Source organism: Cnephaeus nilssonii (assembly GCF_951640355.1).
Source record: "Cnephaeus nilssonii genome assembly, chromosome: 10".
NCBI lineage: Eukaryota > Metazoa > Chordata > Mammalia > Chiroptera > Vespertilionidae > Cnephaeus > Cnephaeus nilssonii.
In genome coordinates, this window is record NC_137081.1 from 46943247 (window position 1) to 46965407 (window position 22161).

Genomic DNA, 22161 nt, shown 5'->3' on the forward strand with positions numbered 1-22161 from the left:
TTCAAATCCCCCAGCTCCCCAGAGAAGCCTCCCCTGACCCTTATTACTGAGACTTTACATTACCCAGTCCCATTCAGATAAAATTAATCCTTCCACACCTTGTAAACACTTCTCTTCTTGGATATTTGCTATTAGTTTAAAAATAAATTAGCCTTTCCTATAAAACTGTGGGAGTGGTTCCTGGGTGTAGGAGCTCTGTCTTGCCAGGGCTTGGCACATAATAGAAATTCAACCAGCATCTTTTTGCAAAAATGAACTAATTATCTAGATTAGGTACAAATTTGAAATATGGTACAAAGATAAAAAAAAAAAAAGCAAAATGATAAGCTAAAAAATGTTAATTTTTTAAATCTCTAGCAATAAGGCCACAAATCTCCCATTTATATAGCTATGCAAAGAGGGCATTTTAAAAAACTACTTTATTGAGGTATAACTTCTATAACCATAAAATGGACCAACCTTAAGTGTAGTTTGATGAATTTTAGTAAAAGTATAGTCATGCAACTACTGCTACCATAAAATTTTAGAACAATTCCACCCCCAAAAAATATTCCTTCTACCCCTATGCAATCAATTCCAGCCCCTTCTTTTGTGCCCGGCCTCTTTCAGCATAATATTTTGAGATTCATTTATGTTATAGCATGTATCAGTAGTCCATTCTTTCTTATTACTGAGTAGTATTCCACTATATGAGCATACCACATTTTGTTCACATGTTCACTTGTTGAAGGACTTCTGGGTTATTTTCAGTTTTTGACTACTATAAATTTGGCTGCTATGAACATTCATTTACAAGTATTTATGTGAACATATGCTTTCATATCTTTTGGTAGATAACTAGGAATAGAATCATTGTGTTATACAATTAAGTGAATGCTTAATATTTTAAAGAAACTGCCAGAATTTGACTATACCACTTTGCATTCCTACCAGCAATGAACGAGAGTTTCATGGAACTCTATCCAACTCCTTACCAACACTTGTAACATTAATTTGAACTCCTCTAATCAACAATGATGTTGAACACTTTGTCATGTACATATGGTCATTCATATATATTCTTATAAGAACAAATTTTGAGAACTTATACTGTATGATTTCAAGTCTTACTATTTTAAGTCTTTTTTCAAGATCATATCTGAAAGAAAGGTTCTTCTGCTAAAGTATGTGTGAAAACTCCTGCTGCAGTGTCATGGGACTGAAGGGAGGGGAGAGATTAAAGGAAGGTGTGATGAGGCATATCAAATTGTGCTGTAATCAGATGGTCCTTAGTAACATTTGAGGCTGCAGGATAGTATTGGTAGGCAGAAAAAGTAGATTTTGTGGGGTTAAGGAGTGAGTGAAGAGTAATGTAGGCAGCTGGTAATAGACCACAATTAGAAAGAGAAAGAACGAATGCAGATAAATGTCCTGGTTGGGCAGCCCCTTCCTCGTGCCCATGCTCACTAACATTAGTGCTAGGGATAACTTAAGTTAAAGGTATTTTGAGTAAAGCTGTACTTTTCAAGTGAGTTACTTGATTTGACAAGACCAAGACTCCACAGGTCTCTCACTCTATCCACTCTTTTAGTGACTACAAAATCGGTCTCAGACAACCCTGATGTATGGCTGGTTAAATCATCACCGTTTATTTTAGAAATATTTGTATTTTTGAAGTCACTTTGGCGACCCAGTGCCTGGATTGCTGTTAAAAAAGAAAAACCCCATAGCTTAATCCCTACTTTTTGTTTAAGGAAATTCTCCTAGATTATTGGTGCAATACAGTGATGTGAAGAATTTTTGAATATTTTTAATTTGTTCAATATCTTATAATCCTAAATACAAAGTTTTGGGGACAAATGTGTAGAGTTTAATCTCAAATCACTTCATAAAAACCAAAGCACACAAACTATGCAATGGCCAATTACATAGAAGAAAAGGAATAATTGACTTTTAAATTCTGATATATTTCAGGCTTCAAAGACCATAAATATAATAAATATCTTAATGGCCACATCAAATTCACTGAAAATGAATGGCAGATAATGCTAGAAACATAATCCTAAAAGCTAATTTGGTTTACTTACCTTCTGCTTTCCTATCCTGTCACTTTCTTGCCTACTCACATTGACTAACAGTTCTAAGAAATATATTAAACTAGTGATAACTCATTCATCCAAGTTTTAATATAAGTAGCTATAAATCGAACATTTTGTTGTTCTAAAATTACATAAACACTATCTTATCTTCAGATAACCAGCTTTCTGATCAACGTAACTTTTAAAGGATATTAAAAGCAATTAGTGATAAATATATCAATAGAGATAGTGATAACTATATCAATATGAAAACTATGATCCTGTTAAAGTATTGGGCATTTATTATCACTGATCTAATCCAAAACTACTCAAATATCAAATATTAGTAACATTATCATAAAAATGAATGATGGTAACAAATACAAAATACAATAACAATAAATATTCTAAATACTTATTCCTTTCAGTTAGACTAAAACAATGCACCCTGATCTCTATCCCAAATTATACCTGGCAGCTAGGTAAATCTTCCCCAAAAAGGTGATGCTGAAGAAGGCTGGTGATTCTGAGGAAAGGTAAGCAGAAGTCCTGTAAGTATTTTTCCATGGATTCAGAAGACCAAGCAGTAGGACTAACCTAAAGTTAAAAAAAGAAAACCTGAATAATTCATCCTATAATAGATATAGCTTTAAAAATTATATTCATAATGGCAACAAAATCTAAATTTTTAACTAAATAACCACTACATCTAACCTTAGAGAAAACATACCATTGCACACTCCTGAGCTCCTTCTTCATGGTATAACTTTCCTTTAGATAGTTCACTTATCACAAAGCTCAACAGCACTTTATAAGACTTTTCTGCATCACACGTATTCTAGAAAAAATTAAAATATTAGTTATCTCAGTTACTAAATTTACAAAAGGTTAACATTAAAAAGAACACTTTTTAAAGAGTGCAGCATAATTATGATTACACTAGAGGCCCAGTGGATGAATTCATGCACACTGAAAGGAAATTAATTAAAAGAAATATTTTAATATTGCTATTCACCCTTTCTCTATAATAGAAGTATCAACCAAATTCACGATTGACAATGACAGGTGGAAACACACATGTGCGATTGGCACCAGCGAGAGCTGTATCACGCATGCACAAGTCAACTTAGCCTTTTATAGATACAGAATAAACTTGCTTAATTAGACCTGCTTTCTGATGTTGCTAAACCTTTTCCAGCCCAGTGAAACACCCCAACTTCTCTTTCAGGTAATTGTCAGCAACATAGCAGTAAATATCAACACAAAGCAGATTATTATTGTAGATCACGCAGAGAGAACAAAGGGTAATATATTTAACTGCAGCCGTGTCTGACTATATTCTGCACAGTGAGAAAACCTGAAGTCATTTTCAAGGTCCACCATTCTTTACTTCTTTTCAGTTGGGTCAAGTTTCTAAGCTTTCTATATCTCCATTTCCAGGCTAATGAAAAGAAAATAGGATTCCACCGAGTCTCCTATCTACCTACTCCAGGATTTCTGTAAGGATCAAATGAGATGAGGCATGGGAAAACGCTTCACAGACATTTGGTTAAATTGTAAATGTTTCCACCTGGCTATAAAGCAAGTCGTGTTCCTGGGCTGAAGAAACTGCAAGGAGGCTAGTCACTAGGAAGAAAAAACCGGCGTTGCTATGTGACGTCATTACCCAGACGTCATTACCTATACATTTACACAATGGAGTACTACTCTGCTATAAAAAGGAAGAAAATTTTATGTTTTGCAACAGCATGGATAGACCTGGAGAACACTATACTAAGTAAAGTAGGCCAGACAAGTCAGAGAAAGACAAGTACCATGTCATTTCATTCATATGTGGAATTTAATGAACCAACTGAACAGACAAGCAAAATAGAGACAAAATTATAGAGAGCAAGCAGACAGCTCTGGTGTGTGTGGAAGGATGTTGGAGGCCGGGTGGAAGGACTGAGCAAAAAAAGAAAAAGAACTCATGAACATGGATAATAGTGTGATGACTCCGGGGGGAGCAAAAAGGGATAGAGGTGGAAGAGGACATGAGGGGAGGATAAATAGTGATGGGGGGAGCAAAGAAATCCTGGTATAAAATCTCTTTTAACAGATATTCCAAAGAAGAAAAGAAATATACTAACTGTAATGACCATTTTTCCAACACAACTGAACTTCCTTATCAAATTATCTCTATAATATTCTTTTGAAAAATATATATATTTATTGCTCTAGGGTAGATTCGATCTGCCAAAAATCTGTTTTCACTGGAATTATCATACCTGAGGATAAAGAATTATAGGGTGGGTTGAAATAAAAGAGGTTTAATGAAGAAAGAAAAGAAGGAAAGGGATGAGAAGAAAAGAAGTAAAGGAAGAAGGAAATGAAAAAAAAAAAAAGAAGGAATGAATGACACAGAAATCTAAGTAGGTACAGAAGTCACAATGATACATTTCATTACTTATACAGTTGTTGCTCTTATTTACTAGAGGCCTGGTGCACAAAATTCATGCACTTGGGGGGGTCACTCAGCCCACCCTGCTCCCTCTTGCAGTCCGGAAGCCCTTGGGGGATGTCCGACTGACAGCTTAGGCCCGCTCCCTATGGACATCCTTAGTGCTGCCAGGGAGGCAGGAGAGGCTCCCACCACCACCACTGCACTCGCCAGCCATGAGCCCAGCTTCTGGTTCAGCAGTGTTCCCCCTGTGGGAGCACACTGACCACCAGGGGGAAGCTCTTGCATTGGTCAGGATTGGGCCAAAACCGGCTCTCCAACATCCCCCAAGGGGTCCCGGATTGTGAGAGGACACAGGCCAGGCTAAGGGACCCCACCAGTGCACAATAGGGAACGGGGAGGGACGCGGGAAGTTGGCCAGCCTGGGAGGGACCACGGAAGGGTTCCAGGGCTTGTTGGCCCATCTTGCTCAGTCCTGATCAGTCGGACCCCAGCAGCGAGCTCACCTACCGGTCAGAGTGTCTGCCCTGGTGGTCAGTGCACGTCATAGGGGGTGGTTGAGTGGCCTTAGCACATAATTAGCATATTACACTTTGATTGGTTGAATGGACAATCGGACAACCAGCCACTAAGAATATTAGGCTTTTATTATATAGGATACTAGAGGCCTAGCGTGCAAAATCACACACAGTAGGCTGCCACTGCTCACAGCCCCACCCACCCACCCGCCACCCTGCCACACTCACAGCCCCGCCTACTCGCCCGTTGCTGCTCACCACCCCGCCCACCCACCCACCGCTGCTCGTCGCATTCACCGCCCCGTCCACCCGCCTGCCGCTGCTCACTGTACTTGCTGCCCCGCCCGCCCATCATCCGCTCCATCGCCCGCCTTGCTGCGATCGGAGCCTGTGGGCCACGGGGGAGGGACCGAGAGGTGCTCAATGTACCTCATTGTAACTAGTCATTTGGTCATCACAGACACTGGTTTTTTATATATATAGGTGCTACATATCTAAATGTTTAGATCAACTGCAGAAAAAGCTAATAACATAGCAAAACAACCTACAGAATAATTATAATGTTTGCTTTCATTCACTAAAGCCATTTATGTGGGTATAAACTTCTAATCTATATCTGATAAGAATCTAACTCATGTTAAAGGTTTTATTAAGTATTTTTAAATAGCTAATAATTATCAAGTCAAGAAAGAAAATTAATAGAAGTTACCTAAATTAGCTCATGTTCCTCCCATCATAGATTTACAATTGTCTAATGTTCTGTCATTAAGTTCTTATTTTTGCAGTTAGATTAATAGATTTAGACCCAAATTATATCAGAAAATGTTTTAAATACACAATTTTTCATTATTAGACAGTTTACTAAGAAAATATAGTTAAACAATGACATAGCATAAAAACTTAATATACTTGATTTGAATACTAACAATACAAATATCAGATTTGAGTGCATTCAGAAAACTGAAAGAATATTTAGAAAAAAAAGAAAGATAATTGCAGAATAAAAATTATCTAAGAATCAACTAAGAACAAGGAGAAAAAAATCATTGCAAGAAAAGACAAAAATCAATTTTGATAACTTGGAATAACAGAATTTTATAAAGAAAGGCACCGTTATAAATCATATATTCCAAATTCTCATTTACCTCTAAGAAAATTGAGATTCATTGAGTTATGTCTTGACTGAAAAAGTAATATATATCTCTATTTAGTGGTAGAAGCTTGGCCTAGTACTTAGGTTCAATGGCCATCCACCCATATCCCTAATTAAGACTAAAGAACTGTGTGATGATACTATACTAAATTTTTGTACACATAATCATGATTTGAGAGTAAACTGTGATAAAAGTGAAAGTTATGTTGAGTATATTTCATGTGTTTATAAATAGTCTTCTCTCCCCTTTGATATAAGTAGTTTAATCCTCACCTGAGGATATTTTTTCCATTGATTTTTTTAGAGAGAATGGGAGGTAGAGGAGGGGGAGAGAGAAGGAGGAAAGGAGGAAAGGAGGGAGGGAGGGAGGGAGGGAGGGAGGGAGGGAGGGAGGGAGGGAGGGAGGGAGGGAAGGAGGGAGAGAGAAGAGAGAGAGAGAGAGAGAGAGAGAGAGAGAGAGAGAGAGAGAGAGAGAGAGAGAGAGAAACATAAGAGAGACACAGCAACTGGTTGCCTCCCACTCAAGCCCCAACTGGAGCCTGGGATCGAATCTGCAACCAAGGTATGTGCCCTTGGCCGGGAATCGAATCCACAACCCTCAGCCCATAGGCCAATGCTCTAACCACTTAGCAACCAGCCAGGGCAAATAGATATGATTTTAACAGAAACTTTTCAATGAGGTATAAAAACCTTTTTAAGAGTTTATAAGCCTAACAAAGGTTTAATTTATACACCTATTCTTTTCTACTAATTTTCCTAAATAAATACTGAAGTAACTTTCTTATTTTAAACTATTTGTAAGCCAAACCACTCATTAACAGAGCACTTTGATTCTACAGTATTCTATTTGTTCTCAAGCCACTGAAATACTTTAATTAAATACATTTAACTAAATGTGCACAATTGTTCTAAATTGTTTACATAATTTTAACTAAAGAGATCTCCTTTAAATTTGCTAAGAACCTGTATATTCCAACATGGGGGGAAAAAGCAGTACTTAAAGAAGTATCATTAAGAAAAGGTTAGGATTATTTTTTAGGTTTAGTATATTTTATTTTTAAGCATATAAAGTATCTGAGAGGCAAACTTACAATCCCAATAGAACTAGAAAAAAAAAGCCTCAAACAAACTAGTAAGTACAGTAATTGAGTTACCTCAAATATAACAGTAGTATTTATATGCAATACATTTCCAATACACCTTTCACCTTAGGATTTTTAAGTTTAGAAATGATAAGTGAAAAGCCATCTTTGGATTGTGACTGGGGATAGGGATAAGAAGAAGAAAGATGACATAGAGTAAAATAGGTAAGTCTGCAGACATTGTGTTACTTCCTCACTGTGTTAACAAAATTTTTGTAACTTCTGTAAGTTTAAGGCTTATAGCAAAAGCAAAACAAAACTGCCCAAATATAAAGGGATAAAGGCCAAGGTTTAGAAACAGATGCAAAAGACCTCATTGTACAAGGGAAACATTTTCAACGTTTTTAGCCTGAATGTGTTACATTTCCAATTAAAATACTTTGTTAATAACTCATTTTGTCTTTAAAATATCTAATCTCATTCATTCATACCTCCAACATAAATGAGTTTTGTACTAAATGACAAATTCAGATAAGACACTAACCTTTTTGAGAGCTCCTGTATGTTTCCAGGCTGACCTATCTTCCTCATTGCATTTGACTGAAAGTGCCGCAAGAGCTTGTGTGTACAGTAGGGCAAAAAGCACCTTCACAATGCAGGTGAAATGGTCTACAAGAGAAAGAGAAGATTGTTATTTCTTTGGAATCTAGACATTTTATACTCAAGACTAGAGGCCCGGTGCACGAAATTCATGCACTTGGGCGGGTGGGGGGTGGTCCCTCAGCCCACATTGCAAGAGGGCGCAGGCCAGGTCGAGGGACCCCACCAGTGCATGATCGGGGCCGGGGAGGGATGCGGGAGGTTGGCCAGCAGGGGAAGGACTGCAGGAGGGCTCCAGGGCGTGTCCGGCCCATCTTGCTCAGCTGGACCCCATAGTGGACATCATAGTGAGCAATTGAGCGGCCTTAGCATATAATTAGCATATTACGCTTTGATTGGTTGACCGGACAACCAAATTACCGGACACTTAGCATATTGGGCTTTTATTATATAGGATAATTTCACAAATATATGCCTTTCCTTGCTGGTCCCGATCAGCTGGACCCCAGCAGCAAGCTAGCCTACTGGTCAGAGTGTTTGCCCCCTGGTGGTCAGTGCACATCATAGTGAGCAGTCGAGCGGCCTTAGCATATCATTAGCATATTACACTTTGATTGGTTGACCGGACAACCAGATGACCCAACACTTAGCACATTGAGCTTTTATTATATAGGATAATTTCACAAATATATGCCTTTCCTTGCATGTGTAATTGATTTTTGTTCAACATTTAAGTAGTTAATAAAATGAGATTATAATGTGGTGATATATTTTCTACTCAACAGATCTGAAATTATGCAATCAAAGTTCCTTTATTTATCCACTGAATATGTAAATGAAAGGCATTTAGCATAGTGGAAGGTGTGCTGTGTTTTAGAAGACCAGAGTGCTAATGCCACTCAACCTCAGAATAGCCGTGTAACCTTGGCAAATCCCCTACTAGACATCATGTACTTAACAATGTCTGGTAGTCTGAGTGCTTAAAACCAATACTTCATCTACTTCTAATATAATATAGATCTTGTAAAACCAATACTTCATCTACTTCTAATGTGATATAGATCTTGTAAATAATAACATAATATAATACAATATAGAACTTCTAAAATAAAAAAAAAAGAAATACCAATATTTTAGGTACTCTGAGTCTTAAAATTCAATGAAAACTATAACAATGCAAAAACAAGAGTAACCATAATGCAAGATGCTTGGTACATATTAGGTACTTAATAAATGGTAGCTTAATAATCATAATTAATACTTATAAACACCTAATAACAGAAAATTTCCTCAAATGTCTCATTCAATCCTCAGAACAGTCTCAACTGGACAACTAAGCTTCAAAAGGATGTGCCAGTGGTAACCAAGCTAATAAGCACACAGATCTGAACTTGAATCCACACACATCAATCAGATTCACTGTTCCTTCTATTATTTTATGCTGTTCAGTTGGTTGGGCATCATCCCATGCACCAAAAAGTTGCTGATTCGATTCCCCATCAGGTCACATGCCTGGTATTGTGGGCTGGATCTTCGTAGGGGGCATGCAAGAGAAAGCCAATAGATGTTCTGCTCTCATATCAGTTTCTCTTTCTCCCTTTCCCTTCCTCTCTAAAAATTAATAAAAATATTTTTTTTAAATCCCTAGCTGGTGTGACTCAGTTGATTGAGTGTCATTCCACACTTTCAGAGTGATTTCCCATGTCTTTACCTCATTATGGACTAAAAAGCTAAAAAGAATAGACCTAAAAGGGAAAAAGCAATTTTATTTCATTGTCATTTTCTTTATATATATATGATTTCTATTTACTAAAAATAAAAAAAACGTTATTTACCTCTAAATAATTCCACCAGATGAATGCTATATTTGTTGCTACAATTAGTAGAATATTCATTATATATACTATGTAATCTAAGAATCTGAATTATAAAGATATACCTTTGCGTAAGGGTTGTGGCATCATTAAAATCTGGATGAGCAAAAGGGATGTAACATCATGATAAAGAATTGGAACCTCAGGCTGTTGTTCTTCATTTCCCAGCCTAAAAGAAAATGCATAATCACTTTAGACAGTATTGTACATCTTTTCTTTCTAATTCATTTTCTATTTTACACATATGTCTATGGAACAGAAATCAAACTTTCATAAGCAACTGAGAAATCTCAAAAGAAAAAGCTAGGGGCCATAATTTTTGCCTAAAAAATAATCTTTTTTATCTTTTTTAGTCCTCACCCAAAGATAGGTTTCATTGACTTTAGAGAAAGGAGAGGGTGGGAATGGGGGGGGAGAGAGAGACAGAGACAGAGACAGAGAGAGAGAGAGACTGATAGGCTAGAGAAACATCAATAATCATTCAGAAATATTTAAAGAATAAGATACCAACAGAAAAAATGTACAGATGTCCTGAATATGTAATTCACAGATTATACACAAATGGCTAATAAATATGAAATATTTATATAAAGTTAACTTCACCAGAAGTTATATAAATTTCTATTACTTTGCGATTCCAATTTTTTTTTTTTTTAATTTCAGAAAGAGAAAGGGAGAGGAAGAGAGACAGAAACATCAATGATGAGAGAGACTCATTAATCAGTTACCTCCTGCATGCCCCCTACTGGGGACTGAGCCCAAAACCCCGAATGTGCCCTGACTAGGAATCAAATGCTCAACCACTGAGCCACACCAGTCGGGCATGAGGTCCCAATTTTTGTCTCTCAAATTATCCCCCAAGCCCTAGCCGGCTTGGCTCAGTGGATAGAGCATCAGCCTGCGGACCGAAGGGACCCAGGTTCAATTCCAGCCGAGGGCACATGCCTGGGTTGCAGGCTTGATCCCCAGTGGGGAGGGTGCAGGAGGCAGCCCATCAATGATTCTCTCTCATCATTGATGTTTCTATCACTCTCTTCTTCTCCCTTCCTCTCTGAAATCAAATTATCCCCCAAAATATTTTTAAGCACTAATATTCAAGATTGACAGAAATGATGACATTCTTAGATTAACAATTTAAGTTTATATAGGTACAATCTTCCTGAGAAGCAATGTTGCTCTGTACAACACAGTTCCTAACACTCGGTGAATATTTATCAAATAAATTACTTAAATAATCTAAAACATGTTATTTTATAGTTTCATGTTATTCTATAGTTCTAGGTTACATCTAACATGTCAAGAACTGCTTAACACATCATCTGATATTATGGTGGAAAGAGAAAAATTAAATAATTAACAATAGAAATGAATAAATAAATTAGGTACATCATTTAAAGAATTTTTAATGATAAGGGAATTTGGTTGTTATATATTAATTTTAAATTCTAAAACGGATATAGTATGAATCAAATAGTATTCTAAAATTTATAATACCCTATATAATAATGAGGTAATATGCAAATTGGCCGTCACTCCAACATACAAGATGGCTACCCCCATGTGGTCAAAGATGGCCCGCCCCCATGTGAACACAAGATGGCCACCACAAGATGGCCAGCAGGGAAGGGCAGTTGGGAGGAACCAGGCCTGCAAGGGAGGGCAGTTGGGGGCGATCAGGCCTGCAGGGGAGGGCAGTTGGGGGTATCAGGCCTGCAGAGGAGGGCAGTTGGGGGAAACCAGGCCTGAAGGGGAGGGCAGTTGGGGGGGACCCAGGCCTGCAGGGAAGGGCAGTTGGGGGGGACCAGGCCTGCAGGGGAGGGCAGATGGGGAGGGCCAGGCCAGCAGGGGAGGGCAGTTAGGGGTGACCAGGCTGGCAAGGGAGGGAAGTTAGGGGTGACCGGGCCAACAGGGAAGGTTAGTTGGGGGCAACCAGGCCTGCAGAGAGGGCAGTTGGGGGGCGACCAGGCTGGCAGGGGAGTGCATTAGGGGTACTGGGCCAGTAGGGGAGGTCAGTTAGGGGCGACCAGGCCGGCAGGGGAGGGCAGTTGGGGGCAACCAGGCCTGCAGGGGAGGACAGTTAGGGGCAACCAGGCTGGCAGGGGAGGGCAATTTGGGGTGACCAGGCCAGCAGGGGAGGGCAGTTAGGGGCAATCGGGCCAGCAGGGGAGCAGTTAGGCGTCAATCAGGCTGGCAGGGGAGTGGTTAGGGAGTGATCAAGGCAGGCAGGCGAGCGGTTGGGAGCCAGCAGTCCTGGATTGTGAGAGGGATCTCAGATTGGAGAGGGTGCAGGCTGGGCTGAGGGACACCCCCCACCACCACCGTGCACCAATTTCGTGCACCGGGCCTCTAATATATACATATAAAAAAAGAAAAGAAAAAATATCTCATAATGTTAATAGTATAAGAGGATATCTCAGAAAATATGATTGATTTATCCCTCTATTTGCTCTCATTTTTATGGTTGATGAGTTCATTAAACTGTAATAAACTATGTATAACACATAGTATATAAGATTCTAGATCATTTCATCCTCATCCTCAATATTTTTGTATGTTCTAAGTATTGTACAATAAATATAATTTTTATAATCAGAAAAAAATGTAAAAATAATAAACTGAAGCTTGTTGGCTACTAAGATAAAAACAATCATTCTGAGAACATAGAAATGGATCTTTCCTGGCACACAGTAGGCACATACTAAAAATGAATGAATGAATGAATGAATGAATGAATGAATTCACCCCACTGTCGAAAGAGAAGCATAGATTTTGACTGTGGTGTTTAATAATATCATTGTGATAACTATCCTTTAAATGCTTAATATTTTAAAATACATAATTATTTCTAATGGCCAAGAGACATATGAAAAATGCTCAAAGTCACTAATCATCAGGGAGATGTAAATTAAAACCATAATGAGGTATGACCTCACACCTGCCAGAATGGCTACCATCAACAAATCACAAACAAGTACTGTCAAGGATATAGAGCAAAGGGAACTCCAATACACTGCTGGTAGGAATGCAGATTGGTACAGCCACTGTGGAAAACAGTATGGAGTTTCCTTAAAAAATTAAAAGTGGAACTCCCATTTGACCCAGTGATCCCACTTCTAAGAATATATCCTAAGAATCCTGAAACACTAATCAGAAAGAATATATGCACCCTTATGTTCATAGCAGTACTATCTATAATAGCTAAGATCTGGCAATAGCCCAAGTGCCCATCAGTAGATGAGTGGATAAAAAAGCTGTGGTACATCTACACCAGGGAATACTATGCAGCAGTAGAAAATAAGGTGCTCTTACCCTTTGAGACAGTATGGAAGGACCTGGAGAATATTATGCTAAGCGAAATAAGCCAGTCAGAGAAAGACAAGTATCACGTAATCTCACTTATATGTGGAATCTAATGAACAAAATAAAACTCACGAACAAAATAGACCCAGAGACATGGAAGCATGCAACAGACTGACAAATCTCAGAGTGAAGAGGGGGAGGGGGTAAGAGATTAACTAAAGAACTTATATGAACATATGTATAACTCATAGACACACACAATTGTGCAGTGAAGACCTGGGGAGGGGAGGGGAGTGGGATGTAGGGGGACATCTGTAATACTTTCAACAAGAAAGATAATTTTTAAAAATATATAATTGTTTCTAACTCCTAAAGTTTTTAGCTAATCTTTAAAAAATCTAGATTATAAAAACTGTACACCACTATTAACTCTATAGATGATAAAAGAAAATGGGTGGGTTAGTGTTAATAGGCCTAATTTTCCCATTATTTTTTCTTAAACCAAATGATTGTCAATACAATAAAATTAAAAGGAAATAAGAAAATAATTTTCATGAGGATTACAGAAAAAGCATATATGAAATCTATATCATTAGACATAGAATTTGATGTTGAAGAAGTATTAAAAGTGAGAAAATAGGAAAAGATACTTCAATTCTTAAAAATCTAATATTATAGATATAAAACAGATGACATTATTAGTATTAAAACTTAGTGAACTAATGAACCATACTGGAAATTCCTCAGATCTGTAGGGTAACAAACAGTTAAGAAGTTAGGCCTCCAAAATCAGAAAGTTTTGGATTCAAATACCAGCTCTATTCCTTAAAAGCTGTATATCCCAAAAGAGTATGTTACTTAACTTTTCTAAGCCTCAGGTTCATCGTATGTAAAAACTGGGATAACAATGGTACCTAGTGTATAGCATTATGGTGATGATAAAATGAGATTATACACGCCACGTACAAAAATGCCTTACCATGAAATAAGCACTAGATAAGTGTTCACAGCATTTACTACTATCCTAATGGATGGGTATTTATCTTAGGGCTTAAAAAGAACACAACCCAGCAATCAATATTATGGAAAGCATAGTACCAATGTCTGTTCTTTCAATATATTTTTTAAAATCCTCATCTGAGGATATCCTTTCCATTAGTTTCTAGACAAATCAACAGCATGTGCCTCCTGATACAACACAGTAAAAAGAACACATTACTTCTGTGGTATTTCTGCCTAAAGTTTATAGCCTGAATCTAACTACAAGGAAATATTAGACAAAAAAATTGAGAAATTCTACAAAATAATTGGCCTAAGCCCTTCAAAAAAGAAGTCAGTGTCATAAAATACAAAGAAAAAGTCAGGAACAATTTCAGATTAAAGGAAACTAAAGAGACATGACAACTAAATACAAGCATGATTTTTGAATTGTCTTTGCATTGCATTTGCATTTCCCAGGATATTACTGAAACAACTAGCAAAATCTGAATAGGTTCTTTATGCGGTAAGGGTCAACATTGTTTCTCATATAGATAGTCAATTAACCAGCATCATTCACCATAAAGACTACGCTTCCCCCTCCTCAGAGCCATCTAGACTATAAATCCAATATCTAGTACAACAGAAGAAAGGTTTTTTAATATCACTATTTTGCAGCATCTAATGAAATATCAGATTTAGGCAAGAATCATCAGGGATTGCAAAAATCATTAGATGAAAGGCTGATGGGGAACTTTACAATGGAGGGATCAGACTTAGGCTACCTGAACCCACTGATCAATTCTGACATAAAAAGAGGCACAACCAACTATTGTGTGCGTCCATTTGAATGTTTTATCTGTATTTTTCAAAAACAATTTTAATTAACTTAATCTTTCAATAATACTTACTGCGAATTCATCTCTTCTAACTGAGTAAGCTTTCTCCAGGGATTAAACTCAGAATCAATGCTATAAAGCCGCATGTGCAAGGCTAATACATGGAACAGTTGATCTAAATAAATTAGAGAAAAGAGTTGATCTAAATAAATTAGAAAGTTTACAAAATTCTTCCAGAACAAAATTCAGACAAAATGTCTAATTCACAAAGAAATGTTTCCTATTCTTATAATTATAATTCACTAGGTTTAAGTACCAACTATTTCATGCTGTCTTTTAAGCTAAACTCTGAAATATATCTAAAATAATTTCAATTAGTGTCTGGACTGTCCTTATACTCAATCTTAGCAGGAATGGTTCCTTTTCCTCATCTGTCATAGACCTACTTTTCCTGGGCTTTATGCTACAGCTTTACAACATGTACTTCTCACTATTGTGGTCTCCTCCTAACCAAAATTTACTATTATCTTCATTACCCTACCCTGAATAATATGGACAATACAGCCATATAAATCAGTTAGGTGAAGTTTTTTCTTTACCTAATATTTTCCTCAAAGTCTTTTTTAGGTTGAATTTTGACTTTATCAATCATCTTTTGATTCAACCTAAAGAAAAAAATAACAATCCTGGTAGGTGTGGCTCAGTTGGTTGGAGCATCTTCCCATGCACTGATGGGTCTTGGGTTCGATTTCCAGTCAGGGCACATACCCAGGTTTCAAGTTCATGTTCATGAAAAATCTACTTAAAGTTCCCAATGACACTTCTCTCAACTATACCCTTACAAAAAGTATTAAAGAATCATGCCACTTTACAATATAAAGTATATTCATAAATAAAAGCAAACATATATAACTTTAATAGGTTTTAACACATATATCAAAATACAACATAAATGCCTTCCTTAATTAACAGTAGCTATATACTAGAGGAATCTATAGGCAATACTAATTGTCATTATGAAAAGATTTTCTTAAATGTACACAATGAAAAAATTATTTTAAAGAATTCAGTTCAAGAACAATTTTTTATAGCTGAGAATAACATTGTTTTAGAACCAATGTAAATCTGGTCAATTAGTATGACATTTATTTATTGAGTAATCACAGTACAGAAAGAGCTAAATATTCATATGATTTTTTTCTAAGTACAAGATTAATGATTTAAAGCATATAATCACTATTAAAATTGATTATATACAATATAAAAAGAATCTAAAAATACACCAAAAGATTACTTTGTCTGTATATGCTTTCAAAAAAGACATAAATAGAAAATTTTAGCATCATTTAATACTTACTTAAACAAGACCTTTTGCCAGCTGTGCTTGCACCCCCTGAACACAAATTGCCTCCTCGATGTATTAATTCAAGTTCCAAATTGGTTCTGTAAATAAAGCATTATAATATATCTCAGTCATTAGGCTGAAGCAATCTTTCTTAGTTTGTCTTATTAATATGACTGAGTCAACCTAAACAATAAAGTTCAACTTTATTACTTGCAAAAGTATAATCTATGCAATATCAGGTACAATTTTATTTCTGAAATAAAAAAGGGACAGCTTATTGTCCTTACTTATACAGTATATTCATATTTATAACTGCAAACCCGCACGTCACAGTATAATTGTTCAAAATTCCAAATGTTGGCAAATACTTAAAACTAGTCCATAAGGAAAATAAATACAAATGAATCTAAAGAAAGAATTTGTATTCCAACTGTTAGTCACTGAGTAGGTGGTTACTATCACACAACACACAAGGGCATACCAATTTTTCTATCAGAGAAATGGTTATCACTCATTGGAGCTTAGATGGTTCTAGAAATCAATACTAAGAAACAAAATCACTAACATAAAAGTGACTAGGAACAACATAATTAACAGCAGTCTCTTCTGTGGACATCTACAATTAGTTTTATTAAAATATATTGTGTAACTATTGATACTGCTAAACATCAGTAGTATTATTCATATAGACCTGAAATTATAAAATACTTAGCAATTATCAGCTTACAAAATAGCAATAATTAGTAAATTGACATTTCAAAAATCAAACTGATGCAGAATCTAAAGAGTCACTCAAAAATAGTAACAGTAAAATAGCAATTTTTGCCAAAATAATAAATAAAAATTCTGAGTCATAAACTATGTATTTTTACTTCAACAGTATTAATAATCTTAAATATACCTTTATTTGCCACAACTAAAACTGAATGAAGTTGTTTATATCCTAGACATGCATTTGACTCTAATAGTGAGCTATCCCCAGTCTTAAAAAAATAAAAAAAATTAGGCGGCCAAGTATCAAGCTTACTCTTTGCAAATGAATTCAAGAAAAAATATTATGCTATTTTATTTAAAACAAACCATTTTGAACTAGTTCTGATTGTATTTTTGAACACGAATGTTTTGAAATGTTATTTTCATATATTTACTTAGAAATGCAAACTTTAAAATATTAATATTCCTAAGTCTGTACATTTGCCACCCATTTCTAAAGGAATGCTTTAATCCTCTCTACTTGTTTAGGGTGAGGGGGCAAACGGGGGAAGGAAAGCAATTTAACATTGATAATGTTCCTGCTCAGAGCTCCATCTGGTTGCTGCTGATAAGGGAATCTGTGTGACAAGGAAATTTTCCACCCTTCAGGCGATTTGCATTGCTCACTGAACTTCTAAAAACCTACCAGCAAGGAAGCAGGGACAAGGATTTCATATTAGTGGACAGAAAGCGAGCGGAGACCAGCATGTTTTCCTTCATCAAGGGAACATAAATGAGATCAATACATTTTGTTTTCACAAATCTTCTGTTGCCTAATCTGTAGGAAAAAATTAATGGCTATATTCTCTTATAAAAACTAAGATTTCCTAGACAGTACTTTTAAAGAGCTAACCAGAAACATGAGCAATTCTTACATTTGAATGTCAGAACTAGAATGTCAACTTTGATTTCAGTGTAATTTGCAAAAATATTCATTAAAATATAAATACAGGAACAATTATGTTTATTCAACCATCAAATAAGATACTTTAAAAAATGACAAACATGTTACTAGGAATTTTATTTTAATGAATACTTGACAGAAAACTACTAAATGTAATTAATTATTTCAGATTATGGTAGGACAATCTCCTACACAACATTCTTTCTGAATTAAAAAAAACCCACAACAAATACTACCTACCTACCCAAAGGGTTAGTATCATGTAATAATTTGTAAAATTTAAAAATCAAAGTCAGAGGCCCTAATCATCAGCTTTTCCTTATTTCATTTATAACAAAATTTATCCTTTAATTTCAGACTTGTAAGAAAAGAGACACAAATGCATTTTGTTCCCCATGTCTAATCTTCCCTCACTGTTGAAAATCACCACACAATAGGGCTGGTAGCAGGAGTTTTCTGACCATTCCAACAATTTCTTCTTTGCTGCCCTCAGAAAATCTCCCAAGGCTTCACCATACAAATAAAATTAAAAACAAAAAGATACTCATTGTCCTATTAAAAAAAAATTTCTAAAACAATGATTAAGGGAAACAGTTTTACAGGCTAGTTACCCTCTAGAAATATTTTGTTTCTAAACATCAAAAAATTTAAGTTCCCCAAGAGCAAACAAAATTACATAATCAGCAGGAAGAAATTCAGTTCTGGAAAACAGGTTGTAGTCCATTCAAAATTACTAATGTCAAATAAATAAACTTGTAAGTTCTAATAAACTCTACATTTAAGAATCACAATGTTTGATTCAAAAGTAATTCAAATTAAGCTTACTTCTAAATATTTTACTTAAATATCTAAGCATTTTAGATATTAATATGTTAATGCCTACTTTATAGGCATAAAAATAATCATAATCTATAATCATAAGTATTTATGACATAAGGTTATATGCTAGGCATAAGATAATTATGAACAATCTGGTTGGTTTCCTACCTTGATAAAATTATATCCTATTCAAATAGGATATAAAATACTTTTTTCTTTCAATTCATGTTTTTGTTTTCTGAGTCATTTTGGTTTTTGTTTGGTTGGTTGTTTTCTTTTTAATGACTAAATAAAACTTTAGAGAAGGCATGCAATTTTTCTGTGAAAACTTGACAATGAACTAGGTAATTTTAACCAAAGGAAAATGAGGTTTTTAAGGATTATATACTTTCTCTTTCAGAATCTTTATTTTGCAGCTTTAGAGTTTATCATTAAAGATCAGAGAAGGGTGGGAAGAGGGAAGAGTATATTTTCTCTACATATATACCCTTATTAGTAAATAACATTTGACATTTGTTCCTGCTTCTCTATAAAAGAGAAAAACTGAAACTTGTGTATTTTAAAAGTCTCCTGAATTAGCAAGCTTTATTCTGTAAGTTATTTATATATTTAATATTTAAACCACAAATAGGAATCTAAAATTTCCACTAAACTAAATGTAAATCAAATTATTGGATTTATCATACTATAGAAAAATTCCATATAGATGGAATTTTCATGCCCATTCAAACAGGATTTTCTTATAAGTCAAATCAAAGGCATAATAATCAACATGTGTGTGTGTGTGTGTGTGTGTGTGTGTGTGTGTGTGTGAGAGAGAGAGAGAGAGAGAGAGAGAGAGAGAGAGAGAGAGAGAGAATATGTATGTTTGCATAATGACAATTCGGTCAACACATATACCAACCACCGTAATACCATAACGTTATAATGGAGCTAAAAGAAATTCCTATCACCTAGTGATGTCATAGTCCTCCTAACATCATAGCACAACACATTACTCACATGTTTGTGGTGATGCTAGTGTGAACAAATCTGCCGAGTTGCCAATCGTATAAAAGCATAACACATACAATTATGGATAGTACATAATACTTGACAATGATAAATGACTATGTTACTAGTTTATGTATTTACTACATTTTTATCATTATTTTAGAGTGTACTCTTTATAAAATGTGTTACACTGGTAGCCACCTCATATATCTCATGTTCATCGCATCTGTTTATTGCATTATTTTCCTGTGATTGATTTAATCTTGTGTTTGTTTGTACAGTAACATGCTGTACAGGCTTATAGCCTGGAAGCAATAGCTATATCAAGGAGTCTCGGTGTGTAGAGGAGGCTATGCCATCTAGGTTTGTTAAGTACATTCTATAATCTTTGCACAACAACAAAATTGCCTATCAACACATTTTTCAGAACATATGCCTATCATTAAGTAGCACAGGACTACCTATGTGTACACACACACACACACACACACCATAACTGAGTTGGTCTACATTCATCCCAATCTTCTATAGCATTATTACCACAATATAGTACAGGAGTTTTATAAAACCTTGAAACCATGGAAAATTAAATTATATTCAATTTAGTTTTCACATAAAGCATATTTTACTGCAAGTATGCAATTGGTTACTCTCCAGAGACAAATGTTAAATTAACTATTATAGCTTCCCCCAAAGCATTCTGGATAAATAATAATAGTCAGGAATGTGCAGGCTAGAAAGTTACTTCCCAGTCCATTAGATCCTTTTACATCAATCTGTGTCCAGCATTTGCATTCTTAAACCAAAGACTAACGTTTCCTTATCTTGAGCTCTAACTTGCTTGCAGCAATTTTCCTGAATCTGGTTCCATTTTTCCTGGGTTCTAAAGACTACATATAATTCATTTATCCTTTTGTTATCTTCTGGTCCAGGAATGGGTCAAAGACAATGGCCATGATAAACTGCATGCATGTATGACCTAAAAAAAGCTGAATGTAGGACAAGAAAAAGGAGGATTGGAACCGAAAGAACACTAGACCGAGACTCAAGAGACCAGAGTTCTAGTCCTACTCCTGCCACTAATTTGCTGCATGACTTCCAGTCACATTTTCTCTCTAAATGTTGCCTATGACAACACTACTTGGACAAAATATGAAGCTTCTAGAGATATCCAGGGGTCTACAAATCAGTTCTGGCAAAGCGAGTTTACAAGTTCCTAATTTGCCCAGTTTCTTCCCTATTTCCTTCTTTTATGGTTCTCTGTTTTCATTCTATTAAGTTTTCTAAAATTCCTATTTGGAACTATTTCTTAGGCAATGAACATCTACTCAGTCGATTAGACTAATCCTACCTAATCTGAAAGATGAGAGTTATTTGCCTCTGTTTTCTTAAGACCGCTGCTAGCTACTAATAGAGACTTAGGATCTGCCTGATCTCATGCTTCTCTCCCTCACCTGTTTTTCAAAACCAACCATTGTCTTCTAGGATATTATTAGATCTTCCACTAGTTTAGAACAAACAAAATAAGTTTTTCTTACTGTTCTTATTTTTTTAAATAAATACTGTTCAACATGTTACAATGTTTTAATTCTCAATATTTTAACAACTTGAATAGTGATTTCTTAACACCACCTTTTATATATAATACTCATATGCGTTGAGGTAGATATCTGCCTCAAAATGTTAACATATCCCACATATCCTATAATGCTTAATAACACTTATCTCAATATTTCACTAAAATAAACTCTTCAGAAAATGAAGGAAAAGTATACGTTTATAGTCCTTCTAGGAGATTCTAAAATTAGCCATAATTTCAACAAGCATTAAAAAAAATCCTTTCTTCAAATAAATATGACAAAAAATGAAATAAATCCAACTAAAAATAATAAGTAAATATAAAAGTATATATTGCATATACCTACCTAGCAACAGAATACATAAAGAGAAAATCATTGTCTGGTGAGCCTGGGGTCTTGCTATAGTCTCTATATTTCTTCTGAGTAGTATTTTTTATATCTTTCATTACAGATTCCATTTCTTTACTTAAGTTAGTTTCAGACTGTAAAAAATACAAACAAAAATATAAAGTTTATTTATATTCATTTTCTCTAATAATAGTCTAATACTATTATTTATTATATGAACACACTAGAAAATTAAAGTTAAAAAGTACATTAACTATCTATTATAAATGTATGTAGTATACAAAGATAAAACAGATCAAGAAATATTTTCTCTTATTTTAGGGATATTTTATCCTAATTCTATGTTGTGACTGGTAACCCAACCACACAAACTATATTCTAAACAAATGAGTGGATGTCATTAAAATAATATTTTAGAACAGTTCCCATGTTTATCAAAAACCTGATTTTCATTTTCAAAGACTAATATTGATGCCCCTTACTTTAAGCATACTATAAACACACACAAATTTAGAAGTACCAAAGGAAAAAATCACAAAGACTCTAAAATTAGTCTTCAACTGAGAAAAGGAACTGCT

At 35.3% G+C, this 22161-nt stretch overlaps 1 protein-coding gene across 1 annotated transcript in view; it reads right to left on the bottom strand.

The window, feature by feature from the left end:
• Positions 1–22161, bottom strand: part of UBR3 (ubiquitin protein ligase E3 component n-recognin 3) — a 185166-nt gene that overhangs the window by 15119 nt on the left and 147886 nt on the right. The window contains 7 exon segments of the mRNA XM_079782590.1: positions 2529–2654; positions 2788–2895; positions 7795–7919; positions 9790–9893; positions 14914–15016; positions 16199–16284; positions 21581–21717. Coding sequence (XP_079638716.1) covers positions 2529–2654; positions 2788–2895; positions 7795–7919; positions 9790–9893; positions 14914–15016; positions 16199–16284; positions 21581–21717 — 789 coding nt within the window.